The following is a 21,533-nucleotide window of genomic DNA, read 5'->3' as shown; positions in this document are numbered from 1 at the left end:
CCAAAGGCTGCTGACACTACTAGGCTCAGTTAAGAGAAGAGACAGTATCTTTCCTCTCCCTGTCTCTACGGGCCAGCACAGATCTGGCTTATTGTAGACGTCCAATAAATTTAAGGTTCCTTGATGCCACCGTCTGAAATGATCTACTGGGCTGGAGAACTGAGAGATCCTTCAGGCTTTTCTAATATTCTCCCAGTGTATACGAAGAAACAAAATAACAAAAAGAATGCTCTTAGAGAAGTGACCAAGTTATATTGAGTGTTCCTCAAAATGTGGTCCATTAGACTACTTACACCAGAAATCACCCGGAGCAACAATTTAAAAATGCAGTTTCCTAAAAATACCTCAGAGCCCCCCCTAATCACAATCTCTAGGAGGGCAGGGATTAGGAATCTGCATTTGTACAAGGGACTCTAAGTAATTCTTACGCCCACCATGTGAAAACCAGTGTGTTACGTCTTGGTTAACTAAGTAATATCTGCACTTCCAACGTATTTTAAAGAATGCAACTTTGAGGGTAGAGGGCCAGTGCTTCCTTCAGGAGGGGTTCATCTACATGAACCCAACAAAAGGCTCCTGAGGGATCAGATTAGAGAAAATTGGTCTGCACGCCCAAGGGCAGAGGTTTATTTGTGTATGTGTGGGTTTTTGTTTTTTGGAGGTTTTCCCCTTGAGAACGACAACTCAGGAGTTCACGTCAGGGCAAGTCCAAGCCCGAGATGCCCCAGATCTCCGTCCAGAGCTGATTCAGTGGCCGTTATCCCTTTCCCTACCTTTTCTCTCTTGAGCCCTGAGCACGCAAAAAAAAAACAAAACAAAAAAATAAAACCCGGCGTGCTGTCCTGCAGCTTCCGCCCTCGCAGCCACCGTCTCAGCCTGGCCCCCACCCGGGCTGCAGTACCTGCCAGCAGCTTCTCCTTCAGCCGATTCAGCAGCTCGGCTGAAGTGGGCCCTTTGGGCTTGTGCACGGCGAACACGCCGCTCAGGGACAGCAGCTTAGTCGCCAAAGCGGCCTTAGAGACCCTGGCTTCGGATCCGCTCCTGGCAGCGGCCGCAACCGCCGCGGCTGCAGCCGTCACTGGCGAGGTGGCAGCCGTTGCTGCGGCTGTTCCTGCAGTTTCAGGGACTGGGGCTGTGCCTGTTTTCAAAGACGACGACGACGAGACCACGGCCGCCTCAGCAGCAGCCATGCTTTTGTAGCCCAGAACTCTTTTGTATCCTCGAGTCGCACGCTAATGACGCAGCAAAGAACGCGGCCAACAATCCCCCATCTTTCCCACATGTACTTAGAAGCTGTGTGGACGGGATGGGGCGGGGGGGGGGTCGCAAGGGCTTGTGGGAATTGTAGTCCAGGGTCTTCCCGTGCAGGCTGAGGTGGCTGTGCTTTCTGAGGGCTGTGGTGGAGTGGTTTTTCTCCTGCAATCCTAAATGCTTCGTAGGTGGGGTTAGTACGGTGCTGCACGTGTAATTTGGAGTTACAGTCATATAAACTGCCTAATCCGAACACCAAGTCTGTGTATATTTTCGGCGAGAAATCTCTTCACATCCCACCTGCCCGCCCCCCTTCCGGAACTAAGAGGACCCAGCGTCCGAGAATAGAAAACTTGAAGTACTGACTTTTGCTGCGGCTTGTGAAGAACCATGGCTGCCTTGATTCACTGCTTCTTTCAGTTTACTGTGCTCTTGGACTCACGGTTCAGAATTGAAGTACCCTAGCATGTAAGCTCTTTTAGAGCAAGGACCTCTTGACCTACTTAGCACTGCTGTATCCCCAGTGCCTCACGCAAAGTAGGCACTTAAATAAATATTTGGGCATGAATAAATGGATCCGAGTTCTTCAAATTACCAAATTCCCAAAAGAATCTTCTAGGCCAAGTCAATGCTGAATTGCTTAGGCTTATTTTGACTTCCCTCGTGCACCGCTGTCCACCCCCCACCCCCACAACCCCCAGGTAATTCTTAATAATTCTAAGATTTTTAATACTAACTCTTTTGTGAATTGCATCTCTTAGTAGCATATTGCTTAGATATCAAAAGGCATTATTGCAATTCCTAAAATTAAACTTTACTTTTGATTTGAGGCCTTCTCTCTAGAAGTTATTTACTCCCGAACAAAATTCAGGAACGTTGTTCTGATCCTGGCACAAGACAGAGTGGAGAAAAATTCTTCATTTTATTTCTGCTTCAGATATGTTAAAGGGTATTATGAGTATTATGAGACAATGTTTGTCTTCATTGTTTCCCCAAGTTTCCTTACAGCCACCTTTTCTCCTCATTGTCCTCTTGCACCTTAATATCTAGTATCCTAATGATGCGTCTTTGCTGTCAAAATCACAAAAAAATTATGAGACCGCATTTGAACTTGCTCCCATTCATTCAACAAATACGTGAAAGAACAATTGTTAAACACAGTATTTATTTCTTCCTATATTTTCACTCTTCCCCATTTCAATCAGATCACCAGACTCTCATTAAATCTTTGGAGTGCACAACAATGTGAATGTACTTAGCACAGAACTGTACACTTAAAAATGGTTAAAATGGGAAGTTTTATGTTATGTACACTTTACCACAAAATAGTCTTTGCCTGGGGGAGTTTTTGTAGGGTGGAAAGCTGAAATTCTTAGAAGGAAGCTACTTACTCTGGTGGCCTATTATAAAAGCCTAAACTAACTGAAAAGATTATGCATGCGGGTGCTTTGGAGGCCAGAAGAGAAGAGAATTATTTTGAGAATAAAAAGAAAGAAACTGAAAGGCAGTTCCCATGATTAGTGGATACCTGAGGCTGCTTCAAGATGTTCCCTTTGCCAGGAAGATGGTATGACTTCAGAAGGGACGGCTGCACCATAGGGAGCAAAGCATCCTTTAGCCTCAGCAAAGATTTCTGTGCACTCTTCCTGGCATAGAAGCAGAGGACCAGGGACTTTAAGAGAAAGTTTAAAGCAGGCTTGAACAACGATGACTTGGAGATTAGAGAGTGTTTTCCCAATTGTCTAGACTCCAGTAGGCTTCCCTAATTCTGTTATGACTCTGGGGTGGGGAGGGTGGAGGGAGGGCACTAGGGGTGAAAAATAGTGCTTCATTGGAATTTTCCACAAGCCCAGTGCAGGATCAGAGTTAATTTGATTTAAAGAAAACAAAGAAATGGATATTTCTTGAACATTTTATTTCTGGCATGCTACAGAACAGCTAAATTCTACCCTGCTATCAAATCTGTATTCTTGGCATCAGAAGCACCAAGCACTAATTTTCTGAGGTAACCATATATCTCCCACATTGGGCAAACCTTGAATTTACAGATTATCTTAATAGATGTATGTATGAGTTAGGATTCTTTGGTTGGCAGTAACAGAAACTGACTCACACCAGCTTAGGGAGAAAAAGGATTTATCGGAAGTATACTGGAATATTATGCAGAATCTGGGAAGTTCTCTCTCTCTCTCTCTCTCTCTCTCGTTCGCTCTCTCTCTCCCCTCATGTCCTCCTTTTATGCTGCCCTCTCGGGTCTTCTTCATTCTTCTTTTTTGCTTCTAACAGGCTTTTTTTCTACTCCTTATTCCATATTCTCGGTTTAAACCATCCTGTTTTGATCCAATTCCAGAAATATTCTGGATGAAGTCGCTGCTGGCTACCTGCAGAACATAGTGCTTCACTCATTTTGTCCCTCAGCCACAACACTTTCCTCACTCACGTCCCTGCTTGATTTTTCTCCATAGCACGTTTCATCTGACATGCCAAATATTTACTTATTTTGTTTAATTTCCTCCCTCAGAATATAAGCTCCACAAGGAATTTTTGTATGTTTTATTCAGCATTGTATCTCCAGGGCCTGGAATAGTGTCAGATATAGCACTCAATAAATAGTTGTTGAATAAATGAATGAATAAACTTGGCAGCTACAGCAGAAACCATGTAGATAGAGAAGAGTTAGTGCCAGTTCCCAGAAATGTGCTGAACACATAAAATAATAGATGTATATTCCAAGTGTAGCTTACCTCATATGGCCTCAAATGCTTTTATCTCCATTTTATATGGATGGAACTGAGGCAAAGAGAGAATGAGATTACTTGATGCAATATAATAAGACTCCAACTTTCTAGACCATTGTATGCTACCCTCAACTACCCATGTGCCTCAAGGGTTGTTAATTAACAAGACTCAAAGATCAACAAGACTTTATAGTTTTATTTCAAATCTGTCCCTGGCTCCCCCATGTCTGCATTCCTGGGGCGCTTCTCTGATCCTTGCCACAGGCGTGTATGCCTGGGAAAGCTGTTCTTTACAAAGGCTTCTCCAATTGTTGCCCATCTGTGCAACTTCCTATAGATGGTAGATTTGTAAAAAACAGTGCTTGATGAGAACTTATAAACCATGTAGTCCAAGTCCCTCATTTTACAACTGAAGCACAGATAGGTGTTCCTGACGACCAAGAAGAGAAAGCTGGGGATGCTCAAATCTGTACCATGGACTTGAGAAACGCATATCTTTTAAAAGTTTAGGGAAAAGATGGGCATGTTTCATGGCATGAAATTTGAGAAAGCTGGAAAACTCTCAAAAAAAAAAATCTGTCTATGCCATGGTGAATTATCCTAATAGAAAGAAAATTATCCTAATATGGAAGGTAATTAAGGAAACCAGTGATTGGTTGCATAAGGAACCCTGCGGTGAGCTAAGGTATCGAAAGAAAACATATTGTGGTTTCTTTAGATGTGGACTTCTAAGAAAGTTTTACTTTCTAAGGTATAAGTATTTTTACTGTTTTAATTTTGACTATACATTTCTTTTGTAATTAGGAAAAAATAGTAGCAATAAAATAAATTTTTTAATTAAGCAAAGAATTTTTTTTAAAGGAAGGATAGATAATAAAAGACTAATACTAGAAAGTATCACAAACATGTGGGAGTAAGGCCCGAAAACTAAAGTCAAAATGATCTGGGAATAGATAGAAAAAATCCCAGAGACATTAAAGGAAACTTTTAAAGATCAAGAAAGCAATTGATTTACGGCTTTAGGCCAATAAAATGACAAAGCCCAGGCAAAGCTCCTACTTTCCTGACTTCTCCATCAAGGAGAATGATTTTTGGATGAGAATGGGAAGAATAAACAATTGTTAAGAGGAGAATGATGTCCATGAGGAGCAAAAAGATTTGAGAGGACATCTCGTACTAATTGAGGTTAGATCTCCTAGTCCAGAAATTATATCTTGGGGTGGGGGAGAGGGGAGCTATGAGAACTTGCAAAAGAGATTGCTTAAGGGAACTAACTTTTGTGGAATATGTGTATGCTATGTGCTGGCACTTTACATTTTCCTGGAATTTCTATAGTAACTCTCAAGTTATGCATGTGGAGAAAATAAAGTGTAGGCTAGGTGCCAGAACTTCACTACACGGTGGCTATTACTGTTATTATTATTATCCCCATTTACAGATGAGGAAAATGAGACTAAATGAGATTACATAATTTGACCAAGGGTATATAGCTAACATAGAGTAAGTGGATGTGTCAGGGTCCCCAAGACTCAGACTGGACTTGCTGGAAGGACTCACAGAATTCAGAGAAGCTGCAATACTCATGGTTACAGTTTATTACAGCAAAAGGATACAGATTAAAATCAGCAAAAGGAAAAGATACGCAGGATGAAGGCACCAGGAGAAACCAAGCGCAAGTTTCCAGTTATCCTCTCTTAGTGGAGTCACAAGGACAAAGTGCTTGATTCTCCCGGCACTGAAATGTGACAACATGTGTGAAGTGTTGCCAATCAGGGAGGCTCACCTGAGGCTTGGTGTCCAGCGTTTTTATTACTGACCTTAGCTACTCAGTCTCTAGCCCCTAGAAGTGAAACTGATTCCATGTGGCCCAGGGCATCAGGCGTACAAAAACAGGTGTTCACCCTAAGTTATCTTGTTAGCATAAACTATCTTGTCTAACTGATACAGTGTAGCCCAAGGCCTCAGGCATACTAAAACCTTCTTATCAGGCAGGATATGCCAAGGGCTCAGAGGTTACTGCCCAGGAGCCAGCCAAGGGCTAGTCTTTTCTCTGGAATGTGTAGAATTAGCACAATAACTAATTTAACAACCCTGAGAAGTATTATTGCCGTATAAAGATGAGGAAATTGAGGCTCAAAAAAGATTAAGCACCTTGCTGAAGCTAAGTAATAAGTGGCAGTTAGATTTAGTAGAATCCAGGTTTCCTGACTCCAAAGTCTATAATCTTAACCAGTACTCAGTAACTACTAACCAGTATGGATAGGCTAGAGAGCTAAGCTGAATTTAAATAAATTTTTACAAAGATGAACATTAAGTCCCAGAATATAGATGCTAAAAACCAATTTTCAAAGGCCAGTCATAGAAAACATGGTCTAGAATCAACCTAAATGAAAAAGATTGGGGGATTTGAGTCTACTCTGAGCCTTCATGAGTGCAATATAAACTTTATATGAATATAAAATGGCCACCAGAACAGCTAGTGTAACCTTGGAAGCAATAACAGAATTATTATGTCTAGAATGAGGGAGGTGTTATTAGGTCCTGATAACATGGCTGACTCGAGGCATTACTTCATACTCCAAATCTTTCCCTGTCTCAGAGATTTCTTGTCCACTCTCTCCACAGTTCAATAATAAGGCAATCTGATGAACTATCCCTAAGAAGGTATGATATTGAATCAAATAAAACTACTGCTTACGTAGGTCAGAATGTTTGAATATCAGCAATTTCGATCTAATATTAACACCTGATGATAGTTTAAGGTTTCATTTCTCTAGGAGCATTTGCATTTTAGCAGTGAAATCCAAGAGACAGTCCAGATTAAGAAAAGGAAATACTTGTGAACGTGGAAACATTCTGATACTTGCCAAATCACCATACCCAACCTACATTTTCCTGACAGCTTGTTCCATTAATCTATACCAATACCTCTTTATGGCATTGTCAACTCATATCCATTCAAGTAAATTAATGTTCCCATCTCAGCTGACTCATTTGGCAGCAAGAGCTAATTCACCTGCCAATGCGTTAGCTGGCTTATATGACCTCTCTGTCATAAAAGCACATTTTCACAGTAATAAGCAAAAAGAAGCAGTATGCCCTCCCTCCCGCAATGTAGGAGTTCAGGTTAAACAAATGTGAAAAATTTAAAGAGCAAAGAAATGGAAAAGAGAGGACATGACTCAGAAAGACCTGGGATGATAGAGATATTGTACAATGTATAAAACAAGAGTACTTGGAGTTTTGTGCTTTTTAGGTTCATAAAGAGAGCCCTGTAATTACTCCTGAGAGCTCAGAACATTCATTCAAAGTGCATAATTGATTCCCCTATAATGTACACAATGCTATCAAGGTACATTAAGGACATTTAATAAATTCTCACATTAAACCAATATATACAATTATAAATATTGAATTTTTATTAAATGGTATGAATATTATAAATATTTATAGTTTACTGTAAACTAAATATGTGTGATTATATATATTAGGTAAATTACTAACACCATAGAACAGACTACTCTGAGATTGGTCAAATGTTGTCTTTAACGCCGCCAAAATAACACAGTAGATCTGATTGTTTTTATGTTATTTAACATTCATTTATTTGTACAACAAATGTTTATTCTGCACTTGCTCTGTGATAGGCACGTGAAATAACTTTCATATTGACCACTGCTGCAAATAAAGTCATTTATAAACAGCTTGGAGAAAGTATTATCAATACCAGTTTTTAAATAGGATCTGAGGATTTGGAATATTTAAAACCATTCTATATCCACATTCCAAAGACAATGTACAAATTGCCTTCACTGGTTAATCTATGCTATTGTAAGCTGGGGAAATGGCGTTCTGTGACTTCAGTTTTCTTTAAACTTTTAATAATGTCCTCCACTTGAGGAAGGGTTTAAGGCTGGACTCGGAGACAGAGGTGATGGATGTTTCTCATTACCAGGTCGAATGAAAAGCCTCTTATTTAGCCTGGACTATGCCTAGAGGCCAGCAGAGGAAGAAGGTTTTACCCCGCTGTCATTTGTTATCTCAAAACTCCTGAAGGCTTCAACCTTTCCTATTACCACCTAATTGAATTTAGAAAATCATGATCTTCGCTTTGAATATTTTACAGGTTTTTAAACGTAAGATTGATTTCTCTTTTTTGGCCTGGAGGTTTGGATACATTCCTCCTAATCTATGATTTGGTATCTACTGCACAATTAAAAACACATCTGAATGTTTTGGCCAAGTTAGATAATAAAAATATGTTCTCATTTTTGGAGCCAAGGCATATCTGTATAAGTTTCGTGATTATGCAGATATGCTTTGGCTCCAAAGAGTTCTTGATTCTTGTGGTTAGCCTTAGGTATGGAAAAACATTTCAGAAAAAGCAAAGCTTGAGTATGAAATCCTAAAATGACTTTTTACTATTTAACATTGAATTACATATAATATGTTATACATCTCTTACTCTATAAACTTTATATTAGGAATCTCAAGAATAAGTTCTGACCTGCATCCATATCTTACATCCACAATAAATGTTATTTTTTTTCTATTCTAGTTATTCTTTTTTTTCTATTCTAGTCTCCCACTTTGAACAAGGTCTAATTAACTATGAATACCTTCCATGAATACCTTGGTCATTCTCCTCAGAAATAAAATTTATATCTACTTCACAGAATTTCTGAAGAGAAAGAAAACACTTCTCTCTTAGTTCAATTAAGATCATACTCAATGTTGCTGGGCCTTGATCTATTTCTTAAACTGTAATGTGGGAACCTGAAGTTCACATCTGGTTTATGAATTGACCAGGACACCTCAGTCAGTGGTTGAATTGATTTATTTAGCTTATCCTGCTAAAGGTTATATCCCACCTGCAGGAGAGGAAAAAGTTTTTCTCTATCCTCTCAGGGTTCCTGGCTGGATTTGAAAACTAAACTGATGAAGACAGATTAACAAGAAAAAAGCTTACAAATTTTATTGATTTTTTACACGTACACAAGAGCCTTCACAAGAGAGTGAAGACCTGAAGAAGTGACCAGAGCAGAAAGCTTTTATACCTTTTAGACAAAGAAACAATAAATTTGTGAAGAATTGACAAGACAAAGAGATTTGGACTAGGGGTAGTCAATGTTGAAGAAGTAGCTAGAAAGATAAGGGTGAGTTTAACAAGGTATGTTGGTACAGGTTTCTCGACCCCAAATTCCCCATCTCCGATGATACAAATGTCTTTCTCCTGGTACAGGGAGGGTACCTTTCACAAGGGACACTTATCTCCTGCTTTCAGGGAAGAAGAATGAGGTGGGGAGGTCAGAGTGACCTTCCTGCTTCTGCCATTTCCTCAAATTCCTTCAGCTTAAGATATTCAGTATGCCAAGGGGCCATATTGTGGGGTAGCATCTCCTGAACCCCATCACTCCCAACAAATTTATCTTTGATAATAAGTAACTATTCCTGGGGGAACATCTCCCTCTCTCTCTCCTATATATATAGTTTTTAGAATAATATAGAGATCTTGTTATCTATATTACAAAATAAATATTCTACATTTTATCAGAAAGCTGGGGTACTTATGGTATTCATAAAGCTGCCAGTCTGTGTAATTCATCAAATAGACGAGCAAATCCATATATGAAATTTTAGCCTTAATTCATTTTGGAGTTTAAAACAAGCCAGCTTGTTTTATTAAACATATGTATCTAATATTTACATATTTCATGCGCATAAATTCTATTTTCTGATTACTGTGAAGGTACATTTAGTTCACACTCCAGCATATAACAGATTGGGACGCCAGGCAAGAATGTTTAGACATGGTGTCATTTTGTTAAGAGATACTTTTTTTTTCTGATAAATGACTTTGAAAGCAGATATCTAGCCTTCCGCTTTCCTCACCTCCCCCACCTCAGAGTTTGTCAGTGCACCTTTGTGACCTGCCTGGAGAGAACTATAATCTGCAGCGTGACTTTGCCAGCCATTAATCTTCCTCCCACTTTAGGGACCTGAAAGAAGCAATCCCTAGAGCATGTTTTCCCCTGGCCTCTGAGTCATCCTGTTTGCTTCTTGAGTCACAGAGGAAAGGGCAGTCTTGTGCTCTCACTGCTGGTCTCTGGGGGCAGGGCCAACCTCGCTACTCGATTCCTCAGATTTTTCCATGAAGGATTCATGCTTGTCACCAACCAGCAGAAAATCAACGCTATCAACTTCAGTTAAGGTGTCACTCTAAGCAGAAGATGTTTTCATGGCCAGAAAATAAGGAAATGACACATGTAACTGAAATCTTAAATATATTATCATTCAGGGTGTGGGGAAAGATTTCTTTTAAAAGCTTTCATAAAATAACATTTTCTGCCAGTAGCAGCATTTTATCACCAATTGTAATAACCGACTCCTTAAATGCATGACTTCCCTGAGAAGTCATGAATAAGCCAATTCTGATTCCTGGGTACATAAATTGTCCAGGATGTCTCTTCCAAGTACTGAACTATATGTCTATATTCTGCTCACAGAAGAGCTCTGAGATTGTCTTATTGCCTTGTATTATTCCTTGAGATACTCTGCCAAGGTAGGATAAAGAACACAACTCTCAATCAACATAGTGGGTAATGACGCCACTTTTAAGTATCTTCAATGTCTGTTGAGTCCCGTGATCAAAATTCCTGGAAGGTTCACCAATATGTCCACACTTAATTCTTTTTTGTCACCGGGAAATGGGAATTAAAACTCACAAGAGACTTTCACCTTATGGGTCTCTTATCCCTAATTGTTCCATTCACTATTCATCAAGCACCTTCTGAAAACTCCTTCTGTTCCAGGCACTGTGCTACAGGAGCTCTGGGGCAGACGTGCTCCCTTGAGTGGCCCAGGGCTCCCAAATCCCATCATGACAGGCCCAGTAATCAGTTAGCAGTTTATCAGTGCAGGAAACAGAAAAGATCTATTTTGGATGTCCTACTGGTGTTCCTGGAAAATCATATTGATAGCTTGCTAAATTGATTTAAATTTTACATGTTTATATTCCGAATGACCTAAACCAGCGCTTCTCAAACTATTTATGAGGAAGGACCAGGTTTTTTGTGTGTGTGTGTGTGAGGAAGATTCCCTGAGCTAACATCTGTTGCCAATCCTTCTCTTTTTGCTGAGGAAGACTGGCCCTGGGCTAACGTCTGTGCCCATCTTCCTCTACTTCATATGTGGGACGCCGCCACAGCATGGCTTCATAAGCATAGGTCTGCGCCCAGGATCTGAACCTATGAAACCCGGTCTGCTGAAGTGGAGCATGTGCACTTAACTGCTATGCCACTGGGCCAGCCCCAGGACCAGTTTTTCAAACTCAATCCATGTAGAGTGATACTTTTGTAAAATACAATAAAAATAAACTACTAGAAAAATTAAATGTAAAAACATCCCAAAATATAATGCCACATTATTATTATTACTATAGTTATTATATATTATTATTATTACTCTGTCAAATTGGTATAAAAGTTCCTAAATGGTTACTCTCAATACTGATAATATCAACTGCTAGTACACAGTTCACCTACTGGCACTTGTCTGTAGATCAGGCTCTAAGTAGCACTGGCCTAAGCCATAGGCTTTTGTGCTTTGTATCCTTATGTGCTTTGAGTGTGTGCCTTTATGAATTGTAATCAAGCTGAGATGCAAACATTTTTCGGAGAAACGTTCCCTCGGAATAGGAAAGATACCTTGTTAGTGCAGTGGTAAATATCCCCCAACCTGGAGCTCATCTTTTCCTTTCTAGGAACAGAATATTATTGTGGAATAAACATTGGTTTTGGATCAAAACAGACTGGGTTTGAATCCCAGATCTGTCATTTACTAGCTGTGTTACCTTTGGCAAGTTAATTAACCACTCTGAGCTTTTTTCCTATCTGTAAAATGGGGTGATCAAAAGACTTCCTCTCAAGATTGTTATCAAGGTTAAATCCAACGATGTATATGATGTACCTGGAATGAAGTAAATGTGCAGTAAATGGAGCCATCATTATTATAAATGGTAGCTCACTAAACTGGGAGCTCCTTTGAGGGGGTGGTGGTGGGGAACATGTCTTTTTTTTTTTTTTGCAGGGGAAGATTCACCCTAAGCTAACATCTGTCGTCAATCTTCCTCCTTTTTATTTCCTCCCCCACCTCCCAAGCCCCAGTACATAGTTGTGTATAGTTATAAGTTCTTCTGGTTCTACTATGTGAGCCACCACCACAGCATGGCTACTGAGAGACAAGTGACGTGGTTCTGTGCCTGGGAACCGAATCCTGGCCTCTGAAGTGGAGGGCGCCGAACTTGAACCACTAGGCTGTCAGGGTTGGCTCACACATGTCTTTCTTTGTATATGTCCCCCCTCCTAGCTCAGTACCTGAAAATAAATGCTTCTGGGTGTAAATAGAAAGGAAAGGGAAGAGGAGGTGAGTACAAGGAAGGAAGGAAAAGAAGAAAAAAGAAAGCAAAGAAGGAAGGCAATGCCAGCAGTGGTAAATGAAGATTTTTCTCCCTTTAATGAGTTTCAGAAAGTGCTTCATTATACCTTGCAGAAATTGGAACGGGTGAGATGTAAATTCCTTGGTTAGCTGCCAATGAGGGTTCAAAGTCAGGTCACTGTCTTTCATTTGTCATTGGACACCCACTTTGGCTAATCCACACAGCAGCCATTGAACAATCTATCAGTCGGTGGATACTTAGTGAGCGATGTACCCAGCATTGTGCAAGCATGCGGAGCATGAGGCTGAGTGACTTTGGGATGCACCTATTTAATTGGGGGAGAAAAGATTATATAACTTGATCATCTTGAAAACTAGAAATTATCCATAGTTCAAAAAGAGACATACTTAGCAGTTTTATGAGCAAATGAAAAGAAACTGTGTCAGTGGTTTCTACTGTGTAGCTGAAGGTGGGTATCATTATCCAGAAGGTCGATCTAGTGGAGCAGAGCTTGCTTGGCAGACAGAAGTGGCAGTGTGGGCTAAGTGAGGTTATTTATAACCTGCCACAGTTCAGGATTGCTGGTGGAGACTGCAGAGTATTATTTCTCTTTACAGATGACGTCAATTATTTTGGTGTGTGTTCTTGGAACGTGGTCTTTTCTACAAGGTTGTTAACTGGCCGCAGCTGTGATAGGAAATGATCTTGGTCTTCGGCCTTTTGTGATTACAGTAATAAAACCTGTAACTGGTATTAGTGTTCAATGATGCATTTTAAGACTACAGCCTTTTCTTCGCTCTTCTTTTGTAGACAAGAATTGCCATTGGAGAAACTACATTTTGTTCTTCCGAAGAAAGAATCACTGTTTTCATATTCCCTAAAAGTATATAACACAATGCTCTTTTCTTGCACTTACAAAAAAAGCTTTTCTGTGATTGTTTTAAGTACTTAACTTGGTACTTCCATTAAGAGACAGAGTTTAGTTTTTACTGAGGCTAAGGTAAAATATTCACCTATCAGCAATACTACAATGCCGTATGCTGTGAGAATATTTAATATGGTAATTACTTCTCTGGACAGAATTGATAATGGCCGCTTTTCTCTGAAGTAGTTCTCTTTTATTTCTAGAGATGAGTAAGGGAAAATATGTAGGCTTATTATTCCCGGGCACTAAAGAATGAGTCTCCTTTCCCACAAGCAATTCTAATTTTCATCATGCTGAGTTTAGGAAGTTTTTTAGTTTCCTTTAACTTTGATTTTTAAAACATTAATTCTTCAATTGGATAAATCTTTCCAAACTAAGTCCAAGAGGATAAGTCTTAGAAGCTGATAAACAAAAAGGTATTTTTCCCCTTCGATGCATTAAGTGTGTGTAAGCATCAGAATTCTATGTGTATAATTAGTAACGTACAACGTAATGTCTCATCTGGAATATCTGCATAGTTCAGCCCATTAGGACAAGATAGCAGGCAGAGCCTGACGTTAGCAGAATCAGACCGCCCAGGAGACGATGAAGGAAGTACATGTTATAGTCCTTTGATTTCCTCCAAACTCAGTGGGGCTTTGATTCCTGGTTCAAATTTATAAGATTTATTATCATTCTACTTGCAATAAAAATATGCTCATTTTTCAAGTAGTAATACTCTAATTAAGAGTTGAGGAAGAAATTACTGTAACACAATGGAATGTAGAGCTTTCAAAAAATTACCAGTATAAACAACTGGTTATTTAGGGCCAATGATGGATCTTCTTTTGTTCTGGCAAGATATGAGAGAGAAAAATGATTCCTATAGTTATCTTCCTTTGTCAGTGATAAACAAAGATGGAGATTAGGACCTATCCTGGCATGTACACACACCATGCACAGCGACAGTCATTTATGAAAACACTGGAGCAGAATTTGGCTCTGTATTGAAACTGTGATGAGCCCCAGCTGGGTCCCTTGAAGCGCCTAAGGAAGCAGCATCTTATGTTTAACATCATCTCCCAAATTTTTAACCATATCTGGAGACACCAAGATCCCACTCTCTGGATGTGTCTCCAGTGACCCTTCCCCGACCTTCGGTCCTGATTTAAGCCTTCAAAGATGGCTTTGAAGCTTCAAAGACACATTCAAGATGATTTCACATTGTTCATCAGAAGATGCAAACTCTTTCTCTCTTTCTCTTCGTTGCATTCTACCTCTCTGAGACATAGGGCCTGGCTGTTCCATGTCCCCGTAAGCTGAGATACCATAAAGGGCATATTTTCATACATGTTGTTCCTTTATAATCTCGAGGCAAGGCCCTGGGAGAATGGTAAAGTTGTAAGCTTTTGTGCTTCTCTCTAATGCTGACTGCCCCACATCCCTTCAATTTTAGACGTGACTACCCATGTATGTCCCCTCATTCCCCTGTCAAACTTTTCTTTGGATCCTCATTTATACTAAGGTTCAAATAACTGATAACAATCTAAAGCAACGGTTCTCAGCCCACGGTGCACATCAGAATCACATGGGGAATAAAGATGCACATGGTTTGGTTCTATTCCAGACTTAGTGAATCAGAACTGCTTGGAATGGGAACAAGAATTTTTGTTTTTTAAAAGCCCATGTGCATTCCTGATTAAGGATTACTGACCTTGCATTGGATCTGCATTTTAATAGGTTCAAAATCTTCGACTAAAGCCACTATGATCAACCGAAGAATTTTAAGCAGCTATGGAAGAGAAATGCAGAAAGCCAAGAATTCCCAGGACATAATGGGTGGAGGACTTTGGCTCCAAATTCCTTGCCTGTAACTACATTTTTTTAACAATAAAATTTTTTTTATAAAGTTCCTATATTCTGACTAAAAACTCCATGTTCTTTACAGGAAACATAAAAAATAGAATGAAAATAAAAACTATATTTATGAGACAGAACTTTTAACATTTTGGCTTATTTCCTCCCATTCTTTAGGCAATTATTTGTATTTTTAATTTTTGTTTTTTGCCAAATTGGCCTTATCTTTTTCATATTCTTTTCTGCCAGTAAACATTCATTTTGTTCTATGAATGTAGGGTCTATATCTGATTCTTTCTCTCTCTCTCTCTCTCTCTCTCTCTCTCTCTCACACACACACACATACACACACACACACACACACACACAGCCCTAACATAGAGCCTCTAATGTTTTAGGTGCTTAATGAATATCTGCAGACTGAATGAAATTGGTGACCCAGTTTTGGATTCCTTTCTGTGCAGTCACAGAAACATAGTAACAAGTATTATAATGATTTCTATTCCTTGCTTTCTCAATCAGCTTCAAAAGATAATAACTTTTTAGGATAATTGTGTAAAAAAATATAAAATAGAATTATTAAATACAATATGAGTAGCTCTGCTTTTTCAAAATAACTTAATGGCAATTTTTGAATTTGAAAAAAATCTGTCTTCTAAGAAAGAAGATTTCTGCTTCTACCTTAATTTCTTCCAAAAAGCATCACTTTTAATGCCTTTTAGCAGCTGCAACAGTCAGGATTAGGTTTGATTGCATATATTAGTAATTCTAAATAACTAAGAATATAATCGAGGTTCTGTTAACCAGAAAAAAAATGGACGACAGATCTTATACAGGCAGCTAGCAGTCTCTTCTTCCACAGCAAAGTCTCTTATGTCATTTAACAGGTAAGATGCTATTGGCTGCAAATAAAATATCTAACAATAAGTGGCTCAAACAGTAAATTTTACCCTGCAAACTAAAGGTGCTTCAGAGTTGGTTCAGAAGCTCAAGGATGTTATCAAGGCCCAGGCACCTTCCATCTTTCTGCCATGCCATTCATAATATATACAATATCTTTCTTTCTGGTCAAAAGATGGCCACACAGTACCTTTACATTACAACATCTAAACATTGGAAAAGGCAAGTTCTCATTTGTGTCTCTTCAGGGAAGAAACCTCCCAGCTGACTCTTTAGGCATCACGTGTCCGTGCTTAAACCAATCATTAGCAAGAGTAATGGAATCACAACAATCCGGTTAGGGTGATGAATCAGCGATTCCCTGCTGGGGCTGAGTATGTGGGAAGGTAAATACTCGAACAAAATCAGGGCTCTGCTACCAAGGAAGAAAGGAGGTGGGCGGGGTGGTGGGGAGAGCAGCTATTGGGTAGATAAATGTTTGTGTCTGCCACAACTACTCTGTTTTACAAAAGTGATTTACCACTGTTCTCCTGAGTAGTGCATACTTAGGAAATTCCATGATACCTCACTCATTACTTAAATAGCATTTTCTTTCAAAAGAGCAAAATACAAGCCTGAGATCAGACAATGAATCATTGAACGTTAACACACAAACACGGATTTCTGTTTCTATAGTTGTAGAAAAATAAAAGGAAAGCTACTTTTTGATGAATAGTATCAGTACTCATTAAGAGTTAGACTTTTAGCATTACAATGGCATTGGGGAAAAGGAGCAAAAAAGTCACCATTATTCTAAAATTCAAATAATCATCAAATAATTTGCATTTCTCCCACATAGATGAAAATTCATTTTATTGGATGTTCCACTTAAACTGCTAAAGACACTAACTGGTCAGTATAAAGTTTTCCTTTATTTTCTTCCCCCAATAACATTGTTTGTGTGCTTTATTATGTGTTCCGTCTTCTCTTGACCCAAATAAAGCAACCCAGCCTTGTATGTTGAAGATTTGAATTTGCCTAGCTCTAAGAAGAAGTATTTGACCTGAATTCTCAAAACCTAGGCCTGTAGGGGTTTTAGACCAAGATTATCCTGGGTTGAGGAAGGGGTGTTTCTGGGGGTTCAGGGAGAGACCAATGAACCCATATAGGAGAGTTAAATTCCTTGAGACTGAGACAGTGGAAGGGCATGGTGGCAATTTTTAGGCGGTGTATGATCCACTGCCATCCAGCACTCCGGAGGTGGCATGATCATCTCATGGAATGCCAGCATGGATGCCTCTAGCACCGTGGACTGGAGAGCAGCCTCTGGCCAATGAATTTCTGTGGTGCCGTTCTTGGATCCCACCCAAAACACTGATGCCTGGTAGCAGAACATGTCGATCATTGAAGAAGCTTCAGGAAAGATGGCAATTATCATCCAATCAGGACCCTCCTTATTTTCCTAGAGTCAAGTAAGTTCTTGAATTCTTATGACCCAATGGAAACAGGGAGGAGGTCTCAAAGTGACAAAGACTTCTAGTGTCTATCCAATATTCATTCTTTCTTACTAACAAAACAGCTATGTTATTGGGGGCAAGTGTACTTGCCTTGAAAACCACATTGCCTAGTCTTTCTCACATGTGTGGCCAATGAAAATAAAAAGTCATCAAGAAGCACTTTTGAAAAAGTTACTTTGCTCTTTTGGCTTTCCCTTCTTTCTGCCAGGAATGAGGAAATCATGTCTTGAGATCCAACAGCCATCTTTTAACCTTTAGGATGGACACCGCTCACTGAAGATTACAAAGCAGAAATATAGGAAGTGCCTTGGTTCCTGGTCACTTCCTGGAGCATCCATATTAGCTCAGGGCTGCCTCCATCAGAATTCTGCATCACAAATTAACCCTTATCTATTTTAGCATTGTAGTTGGGTCTCCGTTATTGGCAGAAGCATTAACCTCCCAACCCATTCACACAATTGTCACAACAGCAAGTGTTATTATGACTGATCCCGTTTTTTTCACATGATGAGGGACTGATAAATCATAGAGTCAGAATTCAAACACGGTTTTGTGTGGCTCTAAAGCACATACTTTTAATTATCAAGCTATCTGGTAAATCAACCTGGGTCAGACAAGCTTAGGCAAGGTTTGGGGTAGAGAAGGCGTGGTGCAGATACCAGAGCAAGAACCAGGTAACCAGAAACTGGTGGGAAGAACCCTTGGAAGGGTACGTGCGTGTATGTGTGTGTGCACAGTAACAAGGCCCAAGAAATACAATCATGCTGATGAATGCTGCTCCATCTGCCTTTAGCCCTGATCCTTGCACTTGAGGTATTTCTGACTCTGAAAACTGAAGTCAAAATAAAAAATACTCCTAGCAGTTAGTCCACTAATTAAGTTAAGGTAGATCCCAATCCTGATAAGTCAAATCCGGAAGAAGAAATTTTCATCTGAATTAACCAGTTGAATTGTCTGTGAAATCCAAATTGACCAAATAATTACAAGTTAATCCTTTCATTTAATGCTGTGCAGAACCTCCCACTCTGATTAGAAATATGCTATTTGTATTCTTGGAGTTCTCCATCTCTCTGTAACAGGTATGACTGCTTTCACCAGCATGGGGTACAAATGTCAGGGGATATTTGGCAAAATCTGGAGACATTTTTCCTTGTCGCAACAAGGCAATGTTACTGGTATCTAGTGGATAGGGGCCAGGGACGTTGCTACATACCCTGCAATGCACAGGACAGCGCCCTGCAACAAAGAATTAGCCAGGCCAAAATGTCAATAGTGTTGCTGTTGAGAAACCATGCTCTAGTCAAACAGTACTTAGTGAAGGGAGAATTAGGCACTTTAACCTTAATGACAGTCCAATCAGTTATTTCAGGCTCCAAAGTAATATTTAAACCTGCCTCTTGATTTATCTAACGAAGCAGGTAATTGATCATACTCTATTTCACTTTTTCCACTGTAGATGCAGCCAAAAAGTGCAGCTGATAGATTTCTAAAATCCTTCATCCTTCTGTTTCAAGTCTTTGTGTTTACTGGAAGGTCATTAAGTTGCTTTGCTTTTGAAGTCCATTTATTACTTCTAAATCTAGTGCAGTCTATTTAGTCTTTCTTAATGCTGTCTAGTGAAACATTAATGAGAAGCTCACGCATAGTCATAGAATTTGTCTGATTAGTTCATTAATTTTTAATGAATTCGATGCTTACACTTCAGGATAACATAACAGAAATTGGATAATGTAATTCTTTCTGTGTGGAGTGCCCCTAAATTTGGCTCTAAATTATTAATCGTGTAGGCTGAGGACATTAAAGAATCTTTTGCCTATAAATTTACCTAAATCGTTGACTACATAATTTTTATCAATATATTCTCTTCCCAGAAATTTCTTTTAATCAATTATTGTGGCTTAAAACATCGAATTTTCTTCAGAGTGAAGTCCTGAGAATTCAAAATCTGAGAAATTGAGCTTCTTCATAAGAATCAAATTTGAGCCTACACTGTTAAGAAGCATTATAATCACATAAGTTTCTCAAGAAGAAAAGTGAATCGTTATTTTAAATATCAATTTGTGGCTTCTAGAATCTAGGTAATACCTTTAATTCAATCTATTTCTGTATGTAGATCACTTAAGTTTATTATACATTGTTTTAAAATTCTCATCTTATGGATTTGGGGCACAAAGTTTCATTAATACTCTACTAGCTTTGCAGCTATTAAGTAATCTAATTCCCAAGGTAGCAATGATTATAAGGTTACTCCACCAGTAAAAGTTTATTTTACAATTGGAAACATCTCAAAAAAGATTAAATTAGTTGTTTGAGTCAATAAACCTAGAACTTCTGCATCCCAGCCCTTTTTAGATAATGATAGCCCTATTTCTTTCCAGTAGAGCAATAATAATAATAATAATAATAATAAATCAGACTGTAAAGGTTATGAAGACTCCTATATTATCCTGACTGGACCAGTCCTAACTACTCCATGCCAAACAACAATAACAGAAATAACATGCTAATTATGTCAATTCGTGAAATCTGTAAATCAATTCAGGCTGTGTTCATGTGTTTAGCCTAGAATCAATAAAAACATTACAAAAGGAGCATTCTACTGAATTAATCAGTCTCAGCTCATTAATACAGAAGTACGATGAGGATGACCAATACTTCCCAGCCTCTACTAATCCAGCCATCCTTTCTCTCAGCCAAAACCAATTGGTTTGAACGAAAGCTGAAGTAATAAAGTTGCAGTGAGGTCTTTGCAGCACCACTTTGCAGCGTGGCTTTCGTGGAAACACAACAAATAAGGAGTCAAACTGGTCATTTTGGTCATGTAGGTCAAATTGTTAGGGTTCGAGGGGGCTGATTAGTCATATCATTTTGCTGAATCGGTTCAGAAATAGACGCAGAGGTCAAATGAAGATCAAAATATGAAATTTACTGCTAGTAAAGCTGGACTAGAATAAGCTGCTTGAACCTATGACAAAGTCAGACTTTCTGTTCTTCTTTCCTGAGATGCACGTGGAGGGATGACTCGCTACGGGATGCGGCTTGCACTTATGCTTGTCATCTGAAGTGAAGAATGTATATGTCCTTGGATAGGCTAGTTGAGAAAAGACGGATGCCAATAGCTCAGTAGTTTCCTAGAAATCCCACCATGGGAAGGAGCCAGCAAAAGAAGGAAGGCAGAAGCTTCTATCTAATACTTCCAAGAGCCTGGAAGTTCCTGTTTATGAGCCAAGGCTGGAAAGCCAGGAGAAGGAGAAAATGGTCTCCACCTACCCCCAAATCTTGTTGCTTTGAAAAACAAGAGACTCAATTTTTCAATTTTTAGTAGTTAGTCTTTACATATAGAAATAGAAATAGTGTTTACACTTAAAACACACTTTGCTTTTAAGATCATTTCAAATACACTATTGAATTGATGGCTCAGACAGGGTTGGATAAAGTATTTAACTTCATCAACAAGTGCTTTGTTGTGGAGATGACTAGATTATATTAACTTGAATTATTGAGTAAATCTCCAGTGTCTCTTGCCTTTGATGACAAGGTCAAGGTTAGACACTTAAATAATAGTGTAGCAAAGGAAGCTTGGAAATCCTTTTGATCAGTGGTTCTCAACTCTGGCTGTACATTAGAATCACCTGATGAGTTTTAAAAACTATATATGTGAATGGCAGTCCCCATTCCCAGAGGTTTTGATCTAATTCGTCTAAGTTGTGGCTTGAACTTCAGTATTTGAAGAGTCTCCAACAAGGCCTCCAAATTTGTAAAAAGATCTCTCCTTCTGGCAGATGCAGTCCCAGGCCAGGGGTCACAGCTTGGCTCAGACTGTGCTCTGCCCTGCAACTCCTCAGCAGGGCTTTTTTTTTGGTCAGTACAAAACTGCATGAGTATTCACAGTGGCTCTGCTCCCAAGGCCCTACTCCATGGATGTGGAAAGTAAAGTCCTGAAATGTTGA

General features: G+C 39.3%; 1 protein-coding gene across 1 annotated transcript in view; it reads right to left on the bottom strand.

Moving 5' to 3' along the window:
- Positions 1-1,225, bottom strand: part of TRUB1 (TruB pseudouridine synthase family member 1) — a 29,471-nt gene extending 28,246 nt beyond the window's left edge. Inside the window, exon 1 of the mRNA XM_058544072.1 lies at positions 902-1,225. Within this exon, the coding sequence (XP_058400055.1) occupies positions 902-1,190 (289 nt within the window). The 5' untranslated portion in view covers positions 1,191-1,225. The remainder of the gene's footprint in view (positions 1-901) is intronic.
- Positions 1,226-21,533: the final 20,308 nt, after the last annotated feature.

Source organism: Diceros bicornis, chromosome 6, assembly GCF_020826845.1.
Source record: "Diceros bicornis minor isolate mBicDic1 chromosome 6, mDicBic1.mat.cur, whole genome shotgun sequence".
Taxonomy (NCBI): domain Eukaryota; kingdom Metazoa; phylum Chordata; class Mammalia; order Perissodactyla; family Rhinocerotidae; genus Diceros; species Diceros bicornis.
The sequence above is the reverse complement of the archived record's forward strand: the minus strand, read 5'-3'. Positions and strand labels throughout refer to the sequence as shown.